This window comes from Delphinapterus leucas, chromosome 7 (assembly GCF_059928025.1).
Source record: "Delphinapterus leucas isolate spDelLeu-1000000601 "Yukka" chromosome 7, BTC_Dleu_Yukka2, whole genome shotgun sequence".
In the NCBI taxonomy this organism is placed as follows: domain Eukaryota; kingdom Metazoa; phylum Chordata; class Mammalia; order Artiodactyla; family Monodontidae; genus Delphinapterus; species Delphinapterus leucas.
Window position 1 is genome coordinate 85,585,011 of NC_143135.1, and position 22,235 is coordinate 85,607,245.

At 39.2% G+C, this 22,235-nt stretch overlaps 1 protein-coding gene across 5 annotated transcripts in view; it reads left to right on the forward strand.

Annotated features, from left to right (window-relative positions):
• Positions 1-619: 619 nt before the first annotated feature.
• Positions 620-22,235, forward strand: part of DDX10 (DEAD-box helicase 10) — a 287,937-nt gene continuing 266,321 nt past the window's right edge. Inside the window, exons 1-8 of one of the 5 annotated variants that reach the window (XM_089915515.1) lie at positions 620-957; positions 8,768-8,828; positions 11,062-11,192; positions 12,253-12,411; positions 13,443-13,563; positions 14,887-15,076; positions 17,960-18,086; positions 20,984-21,146. In XM_089915515.1, coding sequence (XP_089771641.1) covers positions 772-957; positions 8,768-8,828; positions 11,062-11,192; positions 12,253-12,411; positions 13,443-13,563; positions 14,887-15,076; positions 17,960-18,086; positions 20,984-21,146 — 1,138 coding nt within the window. In that variant the 5' untranslated portion in view covers positions 620-771. The remainder of the gene's footprint in view (positions 958-8,767; positions 8,829-11,061; positions 11,193-12,252; positions 12,412-13,442; positions 13,564-14,886; positions 15,077-17,959; positions 18,087-20,983; positions 21,147-22,235) is intronic. The other 4 variants (XM_089915516.1, XM_089915517.1, XM_022561609.3 and 1 more) reach the window with 4 other exon arrangements.

Genomic DNA, 22,235 nt, shown 5'->3' on the forward strand with positions numbered 1-22,235 from the left:
CTTATTTTGTCTTCCTGATAGCCTTTTAAGGCAATTCAATTTGACTCTGCTCCAGTTCCCTACTGCTGCAGCTACAGTCTGACGGGCTAGAAAAAGGGGAAAACACAGAAGGACATAAGAAGAATACAGAATATTCATTTTTATTCCTACGGAGTTACCCTGCAGTGGACAGAAATCAGAAGTCGTTAACTAGCTGTTTGATTTTGGGCCAAACCATTCGGCTCCCTGGGCTGAAACATGCAAAACGAGGATCACAATTATAATTCACAGATGGGTGTGTGTGTGTATATGTGTGTGTGGCGGGGGGTGGGGCGGTGTGTGTCTGTGTGTGTGGCGGGGGGTGGAGGGGCGCTTAGTGGTGTTAGCGCCCGGTTCGCGAAGGAAAACCCAGAGCAAATTTACGGCCTTTAAGTCTTAAGTTGTACGACCTCACCATAGTAACAGCAACCAGCCCGCATGCGTCTATTTAAAGCGCCGGCGTGCTTTATGAACCACTCAGCCCCGCCCTCTTCCTCAGATTGCCCGGTTTCCGTTTCCCCCGAGCCTGCTCCGCTCCGCTCTGTGGATTCCGAGTCGCCAATCACCGCCCACTTTTTTCTAGCTGTGAACACCGCGCATGCCCACGTTTCGAAAGCCCGGGGGCGGACTTCTGGTTTCGCGTACGCGCAGTCGTCCTCTTTCCCCACGCTGGTTCCTCGTCGTCTTAGTGCCGTACGTCCTCCTGGCCTGATCTCGTATTTGGGCACCGTGTGCGCTGTCGCCACCGCCACGATGGGCAAAACTTCCGCCTCTCAGGGTCCAGGAGCTCGGCCCGACCCGGTGCGGAGCTTCAATCGTTGGAAGAAGAAACACAGCCACAAGCAGAGCCAAAAAAAACAGTTGAGGAAGCAGCTGAAGAAGCCCGAGTGGCAGGTCGAGCGCGAGGTTATCAGCCGCCTCATGCAGAACTTTGAGAAGGTGAGGCCGGCGCCGGGGAGGGGGCGCGGGCCGGCTGCGGGGCTACATGTCCCTGCCGCGCTGGGCTGCACAGACGAGGGGGCCGACCTGTCACTGGTACCCTGCCTGGGGAGCAAGCCGTTAGTTCCGGAGAAGGGAGTGGGGTGAGAGGTGCCAGCCGGGGCCCTGTTGAGGCCACAGGTGGGCTGCTGGGTGCCACAACCCAGGCCTCCTGACCGTCCAGGCTGCTCTTCTGCTCACCACACTTGTCTTGATAAAATGATGGAAATGCAGTGGTACTTAAGCATAGGGAGATTAATTGCTATAATAGGTATAGAAATATTCATAAAAATAATACTAACAACAGTAATGGTAAGTAATGACACATTTTAAGCCACTCACCATGTGCTTCCCATTAATCATTTGACTTGATCTGAGGCATTGGGTCTTATTTCCATTTTACAGATGAGAACATTGAGGCTCCAAGAGGGTAAGAAACTTGTCTGGAACCTAGACTCAAGTCTTTCTGATTCCAAAGCCTTTGCTTTTAATCGTTAAGCTAGTCTTGCATCTCTCATCACCATCCTTCCTATGCTTATTTTTTCTACTTGTTTCATGTCCCCATCCAAGAATTGCTATAGAAAAGCTGGACTCTTGGTCTGTTTCTGGTACCTGCCATCCCACAATGTAGCTGATGTTCCCAGATGAATGTAGTAGTTATCATTTTCTTTTATTTTTTTTAATTTTTTATTTTTGCGTTATGCGGGCCTCTCACTGTTGAGGCCTCTCCCATTGCGGAGCACAGGCTCCGGACGCGCAGGCTCAGCGGCCATGGCTCACGGGCCTAGCCGCTCCGCGGCATGTGGGATCTTCCCGGACTGGGGCACGAACCCGTGTCCCCTGCATCGGCAGGTGGACTCTCTGCGCCACCAGGGAAGCCCCTGTAGTTATCACTTTGACTTCTAGATCTCTTCCCAGCTCACGCTTCTTGGGGCTGCCACTACCCCTTGTTTTCCTTCCTCCTAAATTCCACGTCTGTTGGCCTTCACCCACCTCATGTAGCCTTTCAGTGATTGCCCCCTTCTAGTGCAGTGTAATCGGGGATTTAACATATGGAATATATCTGGAATTAAAGTCATCACGTGTCACGCTGGTATAGCTTTTCTTTAAACAACAATTAGATCAAAAGTAAGGTTAGATGGAGCTTAGAGTTTGTTTTGGGCTTTTAAGTTAAGATGATGATGATTTGATTCTGGCTTTTGGTTGCCCGATGAGTGACTTTGGGCAAGTTACTTTGCTTCTCTTGTCTTTAAAAGGCATAATAATATCTACCTTATAAGTTATGGGCAGTTAGTAAGAATGTATGTAAAGTATTCTGCACAATGCCTGACACATAAATATTCCATATATTACCTGTTACATTACTACTGCTGCTGTATACACAGCACCTCAAGAAGCCACTGTAAGGTAAATTACTGTCAGATTGCATTTTGGGCCCTTCTTCATCTGACTGGAATTGCTTCAGGAGGAGAGCCTCACCCCTTGCTTCTTCTCACTCTGTTCTCTTCTCTTGTGTAATCTGAAGGTTTACTCTTGTGACTCTTCCTTCTTGGCATTCTACCCAGAGCTCTTCTGAGTTCATATCCTTTTTTTTTTTATGACTGTGCTGGATGTCTTTATTTGTGTCATAGGATACTTTAAATGCAGATCTAAAACTGAGTTCATTATCTTTTTCTTCTAAATTCACAGTCCTGTGTGTTATTTCCGTATTGCCACCATGGCAAATTACCACAAATTTGTTGTCTAAAAACAACAGAGATTTATTTTCTTACAGTTCTGGAAGCCAGAAGTCTGAAATCAGTTTCACTGGGCTGAAATCAAGGTGTCAGTGGGGACACACTCCCTCTAGAGGCTCTAGGAGAAATTTTGTTTCTTGCTGCTTCTAGCTTCTGGTGGATGTATTCATTGGCCTGTGGCTGCATTACTCCAGTCTCTGCCTCCATGGACACACTGCCTTCTCCTGTTCTATGTCAAATCTACCTGTATCCTTTTTTTGTAAGGGTACTTTTGATCACATTTAGGGTTTACTCAAATAATTGAGGATAATCTCCCCATCTCAAGATCATTAGTTACTGTGCAAAGTCTCTTTTGTCATGTAAGATAATATCCACAGTTCTGGAGATTAGGATATGGGCATATTTGGGGACCATTATTTAGGCTGCCCCATCCTAGCCCCACCACTTAAGCAGACTGATGAGCTAGAAACCTAGGAGTAATCCTAGAGGCTTCCGTCTTACCACTCTTACATTCAGTTAGTCACAGTGGTGATTAACTCTGCTTCTTAAATTTCTCAAATGCTTCTCCATCCCCAGTGCCATGCCTTAGTTCAGGCTCCATCATCTCTTGCCTGGGTTACTACAGTAGCTATTGCTTGTAACATGGGTCAGCAGACTTTTCCTGTAAAGGACAGGACAGTAAATGGTTTTAGCTTTGCAGGTTGTAAGGGTGGAACTACTCAACTCTGCCATTGTAACACAAAAGCTTGCCATGGAAATACTTAAATGGGCATAGCAAAACTTCAGTTACTAAAACAGGTGGTGGGATTTGTCCCTTAGGCCTTACTGCCTTCTGATCTGTCCTCCATATTTGCTAGAATGATTATTTCCAAGATGAGATCCAATTGTTTTACTCGTGATTAAAACCCTTCCTTGGCTCACAGTTATTTTCAGGAAAGTGGTCAAACACTTCAATGTGTCAGCGTGTTCTAGTCCAGTGAAAGAGTAAGCTATTTGTGGTCAGGCAGACCTGGTTTAAATCTCACTCAGTTCAGGTGTTGACTCGCCAAATTTCTTTATGTCCCTGTGTCTCAGTTTCTTTATTCAACAGAGATTATTAACCACCCAGAGTGTTGTAAGGCTAAAATGAGGTGATGTATATAAACCAAGTGGTATGTGGTAGGCACACATGAAAGAACAACCTGCACTTTTGTGAATTGGCCATGCTCCTTGATGCTTCTTGTCCTGGTACTTGATGTTTCCACTGCTTGCAGTGAGCAGTCCCATTTCCCCAACCCTAGGGACACCTACTCATCCTCTAAGATTTACCTCCAACTTCTCTTCCTGACCTCCCCAGGTAGGGTTAGGGCTGCTGTGTGTCTGTAGCATTTTGTATATGCCTTTATTATAGCAGTCATCAGCAGGCTGTGATGACTGGCTTTAACTTCTTTGTCAACTCTACCACTAGGTCATTGATGATATACCTGCTTTGCTCTCCCCAAAGATGGGTCCCACAGTGCTTGTCCTTGAGAAGACCTTTAGTGTTTAGATGTTTGGTGCACACTGACCTTTTCCAGGTGGCTTTATTCTGCTCGGTAACGTGGGTCCGTTCTTTTTGGTCTCTTGTTTTAATAATAATTATTAACATTTATCAAGCTTTTATACATGTTGATTTGCCATATTCTCACAACAAACAACCCTATGAGATAGTCCCCATTATATAAGTGAGGAAACTTTAAGACACAGCAAGGCTAAATAATTTGCACTACATTAAACAGGAAGTGAAAATGCTATTGATAGTAAGGGGAAAAGTTCTAATCCAGCAGGTATAGGTCTGATGCCAGGGCTCCAGACCACCATGCTTTACTGTGTTGCACAAATGTTTGAATCCCAGTCTCTTCACTAAGTTGAAGGAACATTTTTTTTCCTGCTAAGTATTGTTCTGTTTTTTTTTTGTAAGTTTTAGAAATATTTTCTTAAATAAATGCAGTATGGAATCAGTTGCCATGGCTAGCAATACTAGAATACAATCAGAGAAGATTGTATGTAAAAAGGGGCAGACCCTACCATATGGCTCTCAGATGGTAGAATTTGTGCATAGAAGTTTTATTACAGTGGACAGTACACAGGTGGTGGTCAGTAGCCTCACTGGTGAAATACTGAACAATTTGATTCAGAGACATTTTGGAACATTTTGACAGGTTGTTGTTGAGGCTTAGGTAAAAATAGGTGGAAAAAAAATACCTGTCTGTATCTCAAGGGAGGTGGGATGGGGTTGATACATTTTGACAGATGTAATGCTAGTAAATATGTGCAGTGCTCTGGAGTTAGAGGATGGTGTAATCAGGGGAAAAAGGTTGAGTTATTCTGTGCAGAGCCCTTTCTGGCCAGATGACTTAGAGAAAGGTTTTTCCTCTGGGCACGCTACCCTTCTTCCTGGTGGTTGCAGCCTCAGGCCTGGCTGGTGGAGCTGAAAGTGGGCTGGATTTCAGCTCCCACACCTCAGCCTTACCAGATGCCTTTGGGTAGGACATGAACTGTACAGCAGTTTGTGGTAGCCATGAGTGGAGCCAGTTCTTGAATGATGTGTTCTCCAGGTGGAAAAGATTGGCAAGGACATTGTAGGTGGAGGGAGCAACAAGAGGAGATACAAAAAGATGTGAAAATACATGGTGTTCTTTGAGGGGGACATACTCCTTGGAGTGTGATATGTGTTCCAAAATTGGCTTCAGATGAGGTTGAAGAAGAGGATTGAAAGTAGACTGAATGGCTTTGGAGGCTGTAGTAGGTAGAATAATGACCTCCTAAAGACATCAGCATCCTAATCCTCAGACCTGTGGATAAGTTACATGGCAAGGGGTAATTCAGGTTGCTAATCAGCTGACTTTAAAATATGTTGGTTGATCTGGATTATCCAAGTGGACCCAGTGTAATCATCCAAGGGCCCTTAAGTGTGGAGGAGGGAGGCAGAAGAGTCAGTGTCAGAGCACTGTGAAGTGAGAGACTTGACTGTCCATGCTGGCTGGCTTTGAAGATGGGAGGGGGCCATAAGCCAAGGAATGTGGGCAGCCTCTAGAAGCTGGAAAAAGCAAGGAAATGGATTCTCTCCTAAAGTTACCCAAAAGAATGCAGCCCTGCCAACTCCTTGATTTTAGTTGAGTAAGACTGGTTTTGGACTTCTGACTTCCAGAATTGTAAGTAATAAATTTATATTGGTTTAAGCCACTGTTCTTGGTAATTTGTTACAGCAACAGTAGGAAACTTATATAGAGGCTGTCTTTAAAAGCTTTATCTAGAAGCAATGGTGAGTTTCAGGGGACAATTAGAGAATATATCCAAACTGTAAAGGGTCTGGAGGCTAGACTGTTGGTATAGTCTAGATCTTGGGTCCTCTGAGAGGCAGATGCCAAGATGGGATTAAGTGAATTGGAATTTATTGGGGGAAAGTGTCTGTAAAGGTAAAGGAGAGGGAACAGGAATAGGGAGGGAAAGGAAAGAGGACAGGAGGAGGGGGTAGGAGGCGCGTAGGCTGCAACACTGTTTTCAGAAAGCTGACAGGATGTCCTCAAACCAAAGTTGCGCATGGAGGAATCCCCTGTCCTGCGGGAATGGGTACTGCTGTTGTGCTTGGTCATTGACTGGGTGCAGGCCAGGCAGGCATGGCTTTTTCAGTGGTGGCTCTAGAGCGGTGACAGCTGGCATTTATCAGTCAGCTCTCTTCCCGAAGTGGGAACTCTGGGTGGCTTATTTCTAAGGCCACTGTGTAGGGTGTGTGTTCTAGAGGGGCTGATGGAGAGCTGGGGATTGAAGCTTATGGAGAAATGTTGAACTATTTGTTTAGTAATGGTTTTCACTTGCTGAATGACTCAAGCTCTCCTCACCTAGGATTCATTTAGATTTTTTATTGTAATCAGCTATGCTATATAGGAACTCTGCTTTCTAATCTGATTTTGTTTTTTCCTTAATCAGAATTTGGTCTGGTGTAATTTGAAGTAGATTGCTTTTCTTCTCTTGATTGCAATAGGTGGAGCATTCTAGGAAGTTTTAAATACTTTTTCCTCCCTGCTTCGGGATGTAAAAGCATCATTCACATTTGTGAAAAAAAGACAGTTGGAAGAAGTATAAGAGAGTGGTTAAGTAATATCCACCCTGTTCTCCTTTCTTCTGCCCCCTCTAACTTTTCCACCAATGTTGGGATGTTCTTAATAAGTACCATCACTGAAAGATCTGTTCTTTGATTTCAGAAGAATGATGATACAGATTTTTAGAGGTTTTGATTGATAGAGATGTTATGATTTTTCTAAGAGTGATTTTTTTCTAAGAAAAGAAAAGGATGAAGGGAAGGGGAAAGAGTTTTATTTTTTTTGTAGGAACCATAGCCATCTTCTGCTGTGGCTTCCTAGTGTTCCTTGGACTATAATTGACAGTCTTCTAGAACATGGTTGGCAGAATTTTTCTGTGAATATTAAGATAGTGAATATTAAGTTTCGTGGGCCAGATGGTCTCTGGCACAACTACATAGACAATATGTAAATGAATGGTTGTAGTTGTGCTCCAGTAAAACTGTATTTACAAAAACAGGGAAGAAAAGATTGGGCCTGTGGGCCATAGTCTGCTGACCCTTGTTCTAGACATCAGTGGAGTAAAAAATGTCCTTTTTGTTTCTTTGGTGACCTCTTTCTAAGCGTATAGTGTGCAGTTTTATGTTGTAATGGTTGGTAGAGTACTGGAATAGTTTGTTTCTTCCAGACTTTCCCTTTAGGAGGTTGATAGACTTTAGAAAGATATGCAGTCCTTTGTCTGAGTAGCCCACTTTGCCTGTGGGCTGTATCTATGATGGGGATTAAAGAGTGTGTTGCCCGTCTAGCTCCTGTAAGCATTCTACTTGCTGTGAAAACAGATTTTTAGCTGATAATACCACAAGTGCAGGGTGGACTGCACCTGATTTTAGTGTCCGGTTTGGGAGATTACTTACCTCCTGATTTAGGTTCCTTGATAGGACAGGATATTATTTGAATAAAATTTTCTCCTTCTACTGTTTGTACACTGATTCTGCCTCCTCTCCAGTGTTATCTGGAATGAGTTGTAGCGATTAAGGCAATGTTTTAATAATTATGTTTTCATCATTTGAGGCCAGAGAATAACCCTGTCTGGACTACATTAAGAATCTGTAGACTAAAATGAAATACAAGCTGTCATCCCTTTACTGCCTGGAGTGTAATTTTAATAAATGAACCTTAAAAATGCAGCTTTCCCCTTTTGTGAATCATGAATAATTTGGCAGCACATTCCCAGATCTGAGTAGTTCCTACTTTCAGCGTCTATGATAAAATAATTCTCCTGAGCATCTGAAATGAAATTCAGAAAATTGGGTTTATGCTAATGAAGAACATCAGTGATGAACATTTAGGTAATGTAAAGTTAAAGGGCAAAATGTTACTTTTTGTGACTTCAGATCATGACAGAGACACTTTCCCTGGTTATTGTTAAATAATACCCCTCCTCCAGTGTACCCCCAAACGAGTAGTTGTCAGGTTGCGTTTGAAAGGTTTGTGCTAGCAAGATATAGTTCTGCACCTAACTTGAAGTTAGTCTCCAAAGTGTGTAAAGAGAAGTTTTCTCATCGTGGTCTGTGGTTTATAGTCATTTTGCCCTTGACTTCCTAGACTGATATTCTTTGAAGGATGGGATGAAGGGAAATTTTCTTCCTAAAATTGATGTGATGACTTATTGTATTGTTAACATTTTAGAAGTGTTTGAAGATATTGAAGGTAGGGGTGTGTGTGTGTGTGTGTGTGTTGAGTGAATGAAGTTTCTTTTTTTAACCAGTTGAAATGGTTACAGAGTTATATTTTTGATGATAGCTTCTTCAAGGCATATTTCTTTTCAGAAGGAATGATAGTTTTTACTTAGAAGTGATGATTGAATTCAATACTGCAGTACCAAGGATGTGCTAGGCAGCACAATGTAGACAAAAATTAGTTTTGTTGTAAAATAAATGAATTATGCAGTATGTTATTTTGCCTTATCTCACATAGTCCCCTTTTACTTTTCAGATAAATGTAAATGAAATTACAAGATTTTCAGATTTCCCCTTGTCCAAGAAAACACTGAAAGGTAGGTTCATGGTGATCTTGGGACATATTGTTGGATTTCTTGATGCTTTTTTTAAATGGAAAAATGTTTAGAGAAAGTTTAACCTGAAAAAAGTCTTATTTTGTTGGACTTAATGAAATTTAAAAGCTTTTGCACAGCAAAGGAAACTATAAACAAGACGAAAAGACAACCCTCAGAATGGGAGAAAATATTTGAAAATGAATCAACGGACAAAGGATTAATCTCCAAAATATATAAACAGCTCAGGCAGCTCAATATTAAAACAACAAACAACCCAGTCAAAAAATGGGCAGAAAACCTAAATAGACATTTCTCCAAAGAAGACATACAGATGGCCAAGGGGCACATGAAAAGCTGCTCAACATCACTAATTATTAGAGAAGTGCAAATCAAAACTACAGTGAGGTATCACTTCACACCGGTTAGAATGGGCATCATCAGAAAATCTACAAACAACAAATGTGAGAGGGTGTGGAGAAAAGGGAACCCTCTGTCACTGTTGGTGGGAATGTAAATTGATACAGCCACTATAGAGAACAGTATGGAGGTTCTCTAAAAAACTAAAAATGGAATTACCATATGACCCAGCAGTACCACTACTGGGCACATACCCAGAGATAACCATAATTCAAAAAGACACATGCAGGGGCTCCCCTGGTGGCACAGTGGTTGAGAGTCTGCCTGCCGATGCAGGGGACACAGGTTCGTGCCCCGGTCCAGGAAGATCCCACATGCCGTGGAGCGGCTAGGCCCATGAGCCATGGCCACTGAGCCTGCGTGTCCGGAGCCTGTGCTCTGCAACGGGAGAGGCCACAACAGTGAGAGGCCCACTTACCGCAAAAAAAAAAAAAAAAAAAAAAAGACACATGCACCCCAGTGTTCATTGCAGCACTATTTACAATAGCCAGGTCACGGAAACAACCTGAATGCCCATTGACAGACGAACGGATAAAGATGTGGTTCATATATACAATGGTATATTACTCAGCCATCAAAAGTAAAGAAAGTGGGTCATTGGTAGAGACGTGGATGGACCTAGAGACTGTCATACAGAGTGAAGTAAGTCAGAAAGAGAAAAACAAATATCATATATTAACACATATATGTGGAACCTAGAAGAATGGTACAGACGAACCAGTTTGCAAGGCAGAAATAGAGACACAGATGTAGAGAACAAACGTATGGACACCAAGCGGGGGAAAGCGGGGGGTGGTGGTGGTGGTAGTGGTGGGATGAATTGGGAGATTGGGATTGACATATATACACTAATATGTATCGCATAGATAACTAATAAGAACATGCAGGCTTCTCTGGTGGTGCAGTGGTTGAGGGTCCGCCTGCGGATGCAGGGGACACAGGTTCGTGTCCTGGTCCAGGAGGATCCCACGTGCCATGGAGTGGCTGGGCCCGTGAACCATGGCCGCTGAGCCTGCGCGTCCGGAGCCTGTGCTCCGCAACGGGAGAGGCTACAACAATGAGAGGCCCGTGTACTGCAAAACAAAAACTAAAACAAAAAAACCATGCTATATAAAAAAATAAAATAAAATTTAAAAAAAATCTTATTTTGATATCATGAAAACCTATAACAAGAAACAATATTAATTTATTTAAGTTTTACCAATTTGTCATTCTCATTCTTTCTGGACTGGTTAAAAAACAGTAGTAAAAAACGAAGGTGCCAGGGCCTCTGAATAATTAAAATGTTTAAAATAAGCAAGAGAATAAACAAAAATGTGTCACCTTTTGTATTGATTTGCTAGTGCCACCAGAACAAAATAACACAGACTAGGTGGCTTAAACAACAGAAATTTATTTTCTCATTGTTCTGGAGGTCAGAAGTCTAAGATCAAGGTGCTGGCAGGGGTGGTTTCCTCTGAGGGCCATGATGGAAGGATATGTTCCAGGCCTCTCTCCTTGGCTTACAGATGGTTGCCCTCTGATGCCTCTCAAAGTAGTTGTCCCTCTGTGTACTCACTCCCTAGTGGTTTTTGTGTCCAAATTTTGCCTTCTTATAAAGACATCAGTCAGATTGGATTTGGGCCCACCCTAATGGACTCATTTTAACTTAATCACCTCTTTAATCACCTGTGTCTGAATACAGTCACATTCTAAGTACTGGGGGTTAGGGGTTCAACATGTGAATTCTGCGATTGAGGGGGTGCCCAATTCAGCCCATAGTACTGCTCTACAGGGATGCTCTAAAGTGTCATTTTCTTCCTGTCCATACTGGCAGGTTTGCAAGAAGCGCAGTACCGTTTGGTAACTGAGATACAGAAGCAGACCATTGGGTTGGCATTGCGAGGTAAAGATGTCCTTGGAGCTGCCAAAACTGGATCTGGCAAGACTTTGGCTTTCCTTGTTCCAGTAAGTAGTTTTTTCATGTTGGGTCAGATCCTTTGTTATATGATTTTAAAACATTCTGTACCTAGATAGAAATAACTATGTGAAGAGTTGTTTCATGTTGGGTTTCCCTGGCTAGAATGCAAGCTTTATCAGACTGGTGCCACATCTGTCTTGTTCTCTACTGTATCCCCCATGTCCTAGCACAGCACCTTGCACATGATGGGCACTCAATAACTTATTGAATGAATGAATTATCGTGTGCCGACAAGCCTGAATTCCTGAAGGATGTGGGGGTGGCAGGTTCCAGGGTGGCAGGTCAGAATGGTTCTTCTCTGCAATGAGCCCCGGTGGCATGGCAGGGAAGGCTGTTTCTGTACTCACCCTTGCAAACCTGCCAATCGCATTTATACTTGCCACCTGTTTAGGATAAAGCTAAAATTGCTCACTTTAAGGAAATTGGGTCATTCATTGAGAATTTTCCAGGACATTGATATCTATCTTTTATAGCAGTAGAACAATAGAGCCTCTTAGGAGTTCACTTATATCTGTTATGCAGTTGGTCTCGTAATTTTTAATTCCTGCTAAATAATCAGCTCAGAAAAATCACATTTGATTTTTTGTTCCAAGTGTTAAAAAATTTTTTCTCTTAAATTCTATTTTTTATAACAACATCTTTCTACAACTAGAAAATTCAGTCACTGTATAACTACGGCAGTTACACAGAGTTTATTTTAATGTGTTTCTGTTCAGAAAATGGTGACACATATTTTTCTGAAATCTGTTTTAATGAACTGTGGGCTATACAGACCTTTCACTGATTGCCATCTCCTCATGGCATGTCTCTGGTAGCAGCTGCACTGCCATGGGGCTTCTTTTCCTCTATGATTGGGGGAGGATGCTTCTGGTGGATAGAAGAAAAAGAAAAAACAAAGCAAACAGTTTCTTCTTTCTGATTAAGACTCATGACAGGTATACTTTCTGCTTGGAAGGTGCCTTTGATTTGGGGGGGCAAGGTTGACTCAGGAGTCAAAAAGTTGCCTCTCTAAAGGACTTATTGAACATGAATTTGTTCTTTTTTGAGGTGCTGGAAGGCTTGTATCGTCTGCAGTGGACCTCAGCAGATGGGCTGGGGGCTCTGATTATATCACCTACAAGAGAACTGGCCTATCAGACCTTTGAGGTTCTCCGAAAAGTAGGGAAGAATCATGACTTTTCAGCGGGCCTCATCATTGGCGGAAAGGTTTGTCTTTTTGTCCTTGTCCTTCTTTCTTTCCTTCTATAACTTATTTATGTTGGAGCACTGTGGCAGTTGACCGGGAAGAGGTAGAGATATCATCTAAACAGAGGCTGACCCCTTAGACAGGAGGTGGCAGCATCCTGGTGTGGTCACTATCATCCAGAATATGTTTGTCAGTTTTGCAGGTCCAGAAAGTCTGTTTTGTCAGGGTATCTGGATTGATCAGATTCTCTGAGACTAATTAATTCTAATTAGCCTGTAAATCTATTTGTTAATATTCATTGGAAAAGGTACATTTCAGTATGTAGACTAGTTCCTTTCAATAAAGTATCTAGGAGGTTGAATAATTCAGAACATTGCTGGGTCAGCAGCAGAAGAAAGGAAGGTAGAAGGTAGTTTTGAGGAGTGTTTATTTTAGGTTATAGTAAAGCCTGCTGCTCCACTTCTCTTTCTTCTGGTTTACCTGGACTACTTGTCTCGGCTAGAGTCTCTTCTAGATTGTGAGGAATTCTTGAATTTATATGCAAACATGCACAAAAAAGGAAGAGTATAACAAGCCCTCACATACTCATGTACCTATCACCCAGCTCTTGTTTCGAGGAGAGATATTCTAGAATGTGGAGAAGTCAGCTCTTGTTTTCAGTCCATGAAGTGCAGTGAGTGGTGTCAGAGAGCCTGTTCAGTGCCCCTGGGTTCTGACTTAAAAGAATGGGTATAATTCTAGTTTTTAAGTGGGTTCTGGCAGACACAGGAGGAAATAGAGACTTGGAGCAGTCATATATTTTTCTTGGCTTCAAGATCCCAGATATGATTAAGAATCTAGAGGAGCTCTGAACTCCTTAGGTCTTCACTAAGGACTTTTTTTTAGCCCAGAAATTTGGATGTGCTATAAAAATAGAAGGGAGAAATTACATTTACTTCTAGAGTATTTACATTGCTATGATGAAATGCCACATGCAGATGGCTTGTATAGTTTTGGTACACAGGCTGCTCAGTGATGGGTCTGTGTAATCAAAAGAAACAACTGTTCTCAGGATCTGAAACACGAAGCTGAGAGGATCAATAACATAAATATACTTGTTTGCACACCGGGTCGGCTTCTTCAACACATGGATGAAACGATATGTTTTCATGCTACCAATCTCCAGATGTTAGGTGAGTCTAATATATCTCTAATGAAAAAAATCTCAGGCTTAGGAGTGAGCGCTCATAAATTTTAATGATAGAAATATTTTATTGAATAAATATTGTGACTAAAAATCTGAGAAATAACTTAAAGCAATTTTTTGGCATATGGTTCTAAATCCAGAGAGTACAACTCAGACTTTTGTTTTTTAATATCTTTATTGGAGTATAATTGCTTTATAATGTTGTGTTAGTTTCTGCTGTATAACAAAGTGAATCAGCTACATGTATACATATATCCCCATATCCCCTCTCTCTTGAGCCTCCCTCCCACCCTCCCTATCCCACCCCTCTCGGTCGTCACAAAGCATCAAGCTGATCTCCCTGTGCTATGCAGCAGTTTCCCACTAGGCATCCATTTTACATTTGGTAGTGTACATATTTTCAATGCTACTCTCTCACTTCGTCCCAGTTTCCCCTTCCCCTGCCCTGTGTCCTCAAGTTCGTTCTCTACATTTCCACCTTTATTCTTGCCCTGCCACTAGGTTCATCAGTACTGTTTTTTAAGATTCCGTATGTGTGTGTTAGCATACGGTATTTGTTTTTCTTTTTCTGACTTACTTCACTCTGTATGACAGACTCTAAGTCCATCTACCTCATTACAAATAACTCAATTTCATTCCTTTTTATGGATGAGTAATATTCCATTGTATATATGTGCCACATCTTCTTTATCCATTCATTTGTTGATGGACATTTAGGTTGCTTCCATGTCCTGGCTATTGTCAGTAGTGCTGCAGTGAACATTGTGGTACGTGTAACTTTTTTTTTTTTTAACATTATTGGAGTATAATTGCTTTACAGTGGTGTGTTAGTTTCTGCTTCATGTAACTTTTTGAATTACTGTTTTCACTGAGACCATTTTTAAATCAAAATAGAAAGAGATAAGCCCTCTTTTCTGTATGAAATTAGACACCTCAGTATTTGACACTGCTAAGAGTTATCTTTTAAGGTACATCTACTTATGATGTTACCTAATGTGTATTTTTTAAAATCAACTTCGAAATAATTCTAGATTTATAGAAAAGTTGCAGTGATAGTTCAGAACGTTCCTCTATATCCTTCCGTCCCTCATTTCCCCCCAGTGTAACATCTTATATAACTTTGGTACCTTTGCCAAAACTAAGTGATTAACATTGGCATATTTATTTAATATACAGACTTTTTTTCGATTTTACCAGTTTTTCCACGAATTTCCTTTTTCTGTTCTAGAATCCAGTGCAGAATACCATATTGCATTTAGCCTAACGTGTATCTTAAATATTGTTGTTCAGCTTGCATCTCTCTTTTTAGTTCTTGATGAAGCAGATAGAATCTTGGATATGGGCTTTGCTGATACCATGAATGCTATTATTGAAAACCTTCCCAAGAAACGTCAGACTTTGCTTTTCTCAGCTACACAAACCAAATCTGTAAAGGACCTTGCACGCTTGAGTTTGAAAAACCCTGAGTATGTTTGGGTTCATGAAAAAGCAAAATACAGGTATGTACTATTTGAAACCATATTTGATTCAATCACAATCAGTGTTCTCTCTTTTTAGATTAAGAATTTGACCTTTCAAATTAATACTACTTTTCTAGGAAAGAAAACATTATTTTATATTGTTGATTAAATATGCAAAGCATAGAAAGTATATTGGTAAAAATTATTTAAATTCTCTATGCACCTTTAAATGTGTGACTACTCTAATGCACTATTTTCCAAAATGTGGTGTGGGGAACAAATTCCCCCATAAAATAGGGGTGAGGTGGGGAAATGCATACCTAGATAGATAAATAGTAAATGTTGAGTTAAGGTAAAGCAGTGTTCTTCAAGACTTCTCAGAACCTTTAATATTTTCTTGGACATTGTGATTCTTCAAAGCAGTGGGAGATGAATAAAGCTTTCTGCATTTACTGAAATTATGTTGGTACAGAATCATTCTTTTTAGCTGTATTATGTGGGACTAATATGCTATGGAACACATTTTATCAACTGCATTAATATTTAGCAAAATACCTTTCTATTTAAAACATTGCAGCAAGGTTTTGTGTTGGTCTCACTAAAACTGGAAAGTAAGGTATGTGTGTCTATGTGACAGTAAAAGGTGTGTGCGTGTGTGTGTGTGTGTGTGTGTGTGTGTTAGAGAGAGAGAGAGAGGTGTAAATGGGTTGGGGGAAATATGTTTTAAAGTGTATTTTGATATTATGACTGCTGGAAGTGTATATATGTTTGGTATGAATCATACGCACATACATGCAGACTGTGGACATACTTGACTTCCAGAAATGTTTTCCAGTGAATTTAAATTGAATCTGTATTGAAGATCTCAATATGGACTCAACTCTACCATCATCTCTACCTTAACTTTCATTTCTTGCTGTGAAATGTTAGTCTAAAAAGAAATATATTGGGAAAACAAATTGGGTTTCTTGGAAAGTCTTTAAATACAGGGGATATGGGCATTGAGGCCCACCTTGACCTTGTTCAACCAATAGATGTCTAGGATTAAAAAAAGCCTGAGAAGAGGCTAGATTCTATGCTTCCAGGTGATCCTAGTGGATAAACTTTGGAGAATCTGAGTTCTGGTAGCTTTGGTTATCAAGAACTCCTTAGGAATGGGATAGCAAGAGATATTTGAGGTACAGTTTCCTCCTTGGCTTACCATTGAGTAGACACTAGTTTTTGTTTGTAAGTTTGTGTCGAGACAGCTCTTGAAATTCTTGGTACAATTAATTTGATAATCTAAAGACTGTCTAGGTCTTTCAATTTTATTCATTGTTCTCTTTGCTCTTTCCTTTCTGCCTGTTTTTATCTTTACCTGACACTAATTTTTCAATCATTAGGTGGTCTCTACAGTGTAAATTAATTGTACATATTATCCCTGTTCCCAGTTTCTGTAGATAATAGTTGGTCATTATCTGTAGATCATGGAGTTAGTTAGAAAAAAATGAATGCAAAAACTGTTTATTTCATAAATGATTCTAGAAAGCAGTTCCATCATTTGTAAAAAAATGTGACTATCAGAAAACATATTGGAAGACAGGTATTTAGCAACATAATTTACAAAACTGGAGGTTATATGATAATGACTGCAGTACTCTGTAATTTCAAATTCAACAGAAGCACTATAAAAAGCAGATGCTATTGTGAATTTTATTTAATATCATTATTGAATTTTCCCCTTTAGCAACTTAACGGTTTGGTTAATATATCCTGAGAGATTATGGTCAAGAATATTTTAAGGCGTAAAAGAATATTTACTCTCAAATTACAAAGGACCAGAAAAATCAGGATTGAATCTTTCTGAGTTGTATATCAGAGTATACGTAGAAGAAGTACACCAGTGTGTTTCCTTTATATTGCTATATGTTGCTCTTTTTTTTCCTCTTTATACAAACAGATACACCCACAGGGTTGCCTGTGTGTGCATGAATGTATATATACCTTCACTCTGATAAATGATACCAAATTTTATGTACTATTCTTCTTTGCTTCTTTCACTTAACAATATGCCCTAGAGATCATACCATGGCACTATATATATTCCTCATTCCTTTTTTTGCAGTTGCATGATACATTATTGTGTACAATAGTTCATTACACAAATTTTCTACTACATATGGGTTAATTTCCATCTTTTTTTCTTTGTAAATAATACTGTATCTTTTTGTGTTTTTACCAGATTATTTTTTGGAACAGAATCCTTAAAGTAGTTTTATTAGTTCAAAGAGTAAATGCATGTATGTTTCTCGCCAACATTTTTATTATGAGAAATTTCAAACACGCAGCACAATTGAAAGAATTTTGCAGTGAAAACCCTATACCCATCCCTCTGTATATCAACCCATCTTATTTTTGATGCATTTCAAAGTAATTTTCAGATATCTGTACACTTCCCCTAAATATTTCAGTACACATATCACTAACTAGAGTTCAGTATTTGTATAGAGATTTTCTTTTTTGATGTAAGATTTACATACAGTGCGAACAAACGAACAAATTAAGAGTACATTTACTGAGTTTTGATAAATGTGTATGTCTCTGTAACCCAAGGCCCTGCTAAGAAGTAGAACAGTACCATCTGCCCAGCAAGTTCCATCATGCCCTTAAGTTGATCCTTGACCCTACTTTTGCAGAGGTGACCCCTGTTTGCATGTATATTTTTGGTACATAATCTATAAGGGATTTTGTATGTATTTTGGTCATGTGTTGTATTCATTTCCTAAGGGACAGTAGAGAGGTTGTTTTTGGGGGTATGTATGTATGTGTGTGTCTGAAAAATTTGCTTGAGAGGCATGCCACTGTTAACATTTGTTTTTTGGTCTGGATTTCAAAATTACCAACATGGCATATTTTTAACATTTTCCCTCTTATTTCCATAAGCACCCCTGCCACTTTGGAACAGAACTACATAGTCTGTGAGCTGCAGCAAAAAATAAGTGTGCTGTATTCCTTTTTGAGAAGCCACCTGAAGAAGAAAAGTATTGTATTTTTCTCCAGTTGTAAAGAGGTACCTAGTGTTTATTTTTCTTAAGTTATTCGTGTTGAATTGTCCCTTTAAAAATATCAAATTTCTGTTTGAAAATGCTATTTGTCTATTTTAATAAATACAGTGCTAAATGTGGAGGGATTTGTAGATAATGAAAATCTTGGCGTCTTCATTTTTAAAGGAACCCATGGATGAGACTGTAAGCTCAATAAGGAAGGGCAGAAACTGTCCGTTTTTACTTCAGTATTGTTAACACCTAGCACAATACTTAGAACATAGTAGTCCTCAATAAATATTGGTAGAACCAACAATTGAATGGCTAGACTAACTAGAGGTCTTTATAACCTCATGTCTACCTTACCCTCCGTGAATACCGAACTGAATATGCCATTTATTTCCATGCCTCTGTATCTTTGTTCATGCTGATCTCCCTGCATCCCTCCATCCTAATTCTGGAGGAATATTTAATATCCTTTAAGATTAAGCTCAACTGTTGTAACTGAAAGTCCTTTTCTGACACTCCCCAACCCCCTTGTGACAATGAACTGCACCTTCCTCTATCATTCTGTAGTGTTTTGTTTATATCTTTATTTAGTTTATCAGCATTTCTTAAACACTAGTCATATGCTTATAAGTAACGGATTTAGTGATGTATAAGAAAACGTGGTCTTTTCCCTTAAAGAGAAGAAACTGTGGTTGATTTTGTGTGTCACTTTTCTTCTACTGTATTTCAGATTTCCTGATGACATATAGTTGTTGGTATATAGTAGGTTGATTCTAGATTTATAGCTTTTGCAATAGCTTAGCATGACAAATATGCAGTGAGTTTTCCTCCAGCTTATGCGGAAGATAAGTAGTGGTCTGTTTTTGGGGGAAAGCACAGAACCTCATTATTTTTCCATGTAAAGAATGACTTCAGATTTTTTAGGACTTCTTTTAGATTTTTAGAATTTTATATCTTCTAAAGAAAGGATGTTTTTCGTATCTGTGTACAAGGAAATAATTTTAAGAGTTAATGTTTATAAAGTTTTTACTCCGTAATACTCTGCTTTTCCTCTTCACAGTGGGCAGAGTATACTCTGCCCTTTCTCGAGCTATACTCTTTCTATACCTCTTTAATTCCATGGCTTTAAATGCCATCTGTATTCTAACAACTGCTAAATCTACATCCTAAGCCCTGACTTCTTTTCTGAGCCCCAAACTTGTTTATCCACTTGACTACTAGATATTTCCAGTTGGGTGTCTAGAGGGCATCTTAAATTTAACATAGGAAAAGCAGTTTTAAGATTTCCTATCCCTAAGTTCTGCTCCCTCTAACTCTTCCCCATCTCATTAAATGACGGAATCCTTAATTCTTGCTTGTCTTCAACTCATATTCAATCTGTTGACAGTTCTCATTAGTTTTACCACTTCTCACCACCCATCATGTTACAGTGCAGTTTAAACCGTGCTTAACTTTCTCTTAGCCTCTTGGTTGATCTTCCATTTTAATAGTTCTTCAATTTCCATATATGCTTTTCTGAGATTGGGTTGCCTGAGAGTACATCTGTGGTCTGGTCTGTGGGCTCTTCTTTCTCATCTCCGCTTTCATGTTAGCCCTTTTAAAAACGTTACAAAGGAAAGGCAGGAGTCCCTCTATCCCTAGTCTTACTGGTGCATTGTCTCAGGATCAGAGAACCTTCCTAGCACTAGAATATTGTTTGAGAAAGTGAATAACTTTAATTTTGGAGTAACAAGTCATTTTGCAATTTAGGTGGTTTCCCATTCTTTACTTTCAACAAAATCCAAAGGAAGACTTAATGGAGTTATTAGCTGATAGATAAAATTATTTGTAATTTATCATCATGTTTCTGACATATTTTATAGGAGTTCAGAAAGTTAAGGTCCCTTCCAGTCCATTTTCTATATTTTCATGAAGAGATTTTCTTAACACCTGTGTTAGAGAAATAGGAATAAAATGATGCTGTACTCTGCCTCAGTATAGCAACCAGTGGTATTCATTTATAAGTACGTAAACTAAAGAAAAATAAAACTAAAGCAACAGCTCTATCTTGTCTCATGTATTAAGAGAGATATTTATAATAGAATTTTATTTTTTATGTTTAACAGTTTTTTAAATCAATTTTTAACATTTTTTTGTTTCGGCCAGTTCTATACTAATAATTATAATAGTACCTGAGTCTGAGAACTTTTAATGCAGCTTTACGGCTACAGGAAATTAAAGTTAAAACTTACATATACATAGTTTTGTTGTAGAAAATCACAAATTGTGATAAAGTGATCAATAAGAGACTTGCGAGCATAAAACAAGATAAAATTCTGTGAGGTCAGGAAATAGAAATATGAATTCAAGGAAGAAAAGAAATGATGTAAAATTTTTCTGTTAAGGAAGAGGTTCCTCACATTTTGTTAGTAATCTTCCTTTTTTAAAGACTTTGTTTTAGAGCAGTCTTAGGTTCGCAGCAAAATTGAGGGGTCCTGCCCCACACATGCGTAGGCTTCCCCATTATTTTTATATATTTTTAAATAACTGGTAGTGGATATCATATTGCTCTGCTATTTAGAATCAATTGGATACATTTATAAGAGGTAAGTCTTTATTTTAAAATATATTTAAATATACCAGAAATTACATTCTTTGCAACCACTTAAATTTGGAAGAATGTCAGATACTAGCTTAAAAGTGTAAGGAGGGCATATTTTTTTCAAAATTCTTTTAGGAAATAATGTGAGCAAAAATGTTCAAAGACCACAGCTTTGTTTGAAGACCACAGCTCTAGACTACATTTCCCTTTCTGTGCTCTGTACTTTAATTGATGAACCTGTGCTCTGTAATGCATTTTTCTGTTCATCTTGCAAGCTTACTTCCTGCTGCTACCCAGAAGTACTACCAAAATCATTTTTCTGTAAATGCCTAGGTTCAGTATCTGTACCGAGTATTCTGCCGGCTACGTCCTGGCATTTCTATCCTTGCCCTGCATGGTCGACAGCAGCAGATGAGAAGAATGGAAGTCTATGACGAATTTGTTGGCAAGAGAGCTGCAGTACTCTTTGCTACTGATCTTGCAGCCAGGGGACTGGGTAAGAAAACTTCTTTTGAGAAAATGTTCTGTGATCATGGGCTTATAAATGGGTGTATTCTGGTAATTCAAATAGTTTGACTCAAATAATTGGGCTTTCTTATTTTATAAAAGAAAATTAAGTAAATTGATAACTGGGATGACTAACACTAAGGATATGTCAGTGAAAATTTTTGTAATGTCTTCATCTTTTGTGCTCTTATTGTTTCATGATAATAATTACATCATAGAATCCGAGGAGTCTACAGGATCAAAGGAGAATTAAAAATTTAAAGATGTGAAAAAAAATTGGAAACTGACAAATACTATAATTTACTTAACAAGAAAAATCAGTGAAGTACATCTTTGCTCCAACCATTCTAATTTTTATTTTAAAATCATTACATTTAATGTGTTTAAACTTTCAAAAAGCCATTATAATATCATACAACTGATGGCTTTGTGGGGATGGGATGGGGTATGGAAGTAATTACAGAGGATAACTAGTTTAGAGGCAAGAACAAAAGATAAGGATAAATAAGTGGTAATTTGAATTCTTCAAACACCTAATTTTATTACATTAATTATTATGGTAAATTTTAAACATACACAGAGATTGAGTCTAAAGTACCCTCATATACATATTACCCAGTTTGAGCAGTTATCTTTCTCATGACCACCCACTTAGCTCCCCATCTTCCATCCCTCTGGGAGTATTTTAAAGCATATCTCAGTCATCATAAAGTTCATTCCCATGTGACTGGCAGCAGTAGTTAAGTATGCATATTTTTAAAGCTCTCTAGGTTATTTTCTCAGCTCCACAGTAACTCATTCCAACTACCCTCCCCCACCCCCTGCTCCTCATCACTGTTTTGAATGTACTGTTTTGAAACATTTTAGTTATGTTTGTATCTACTTATATTACACTCTGATTCCACCCTTCCCCTCCCGATTTTTGAACCTAAAATAGTTTAGGTCAAAATAAGCAATTAATTATATTGCATATATAACATGTATTCTGTATATTGATATATCACAGTGAACAGATATTACTGTTTTGTCATATTTTCCTTGCAGTTTGTTAAAGAAACCAAATATTTAGTAGATGTAG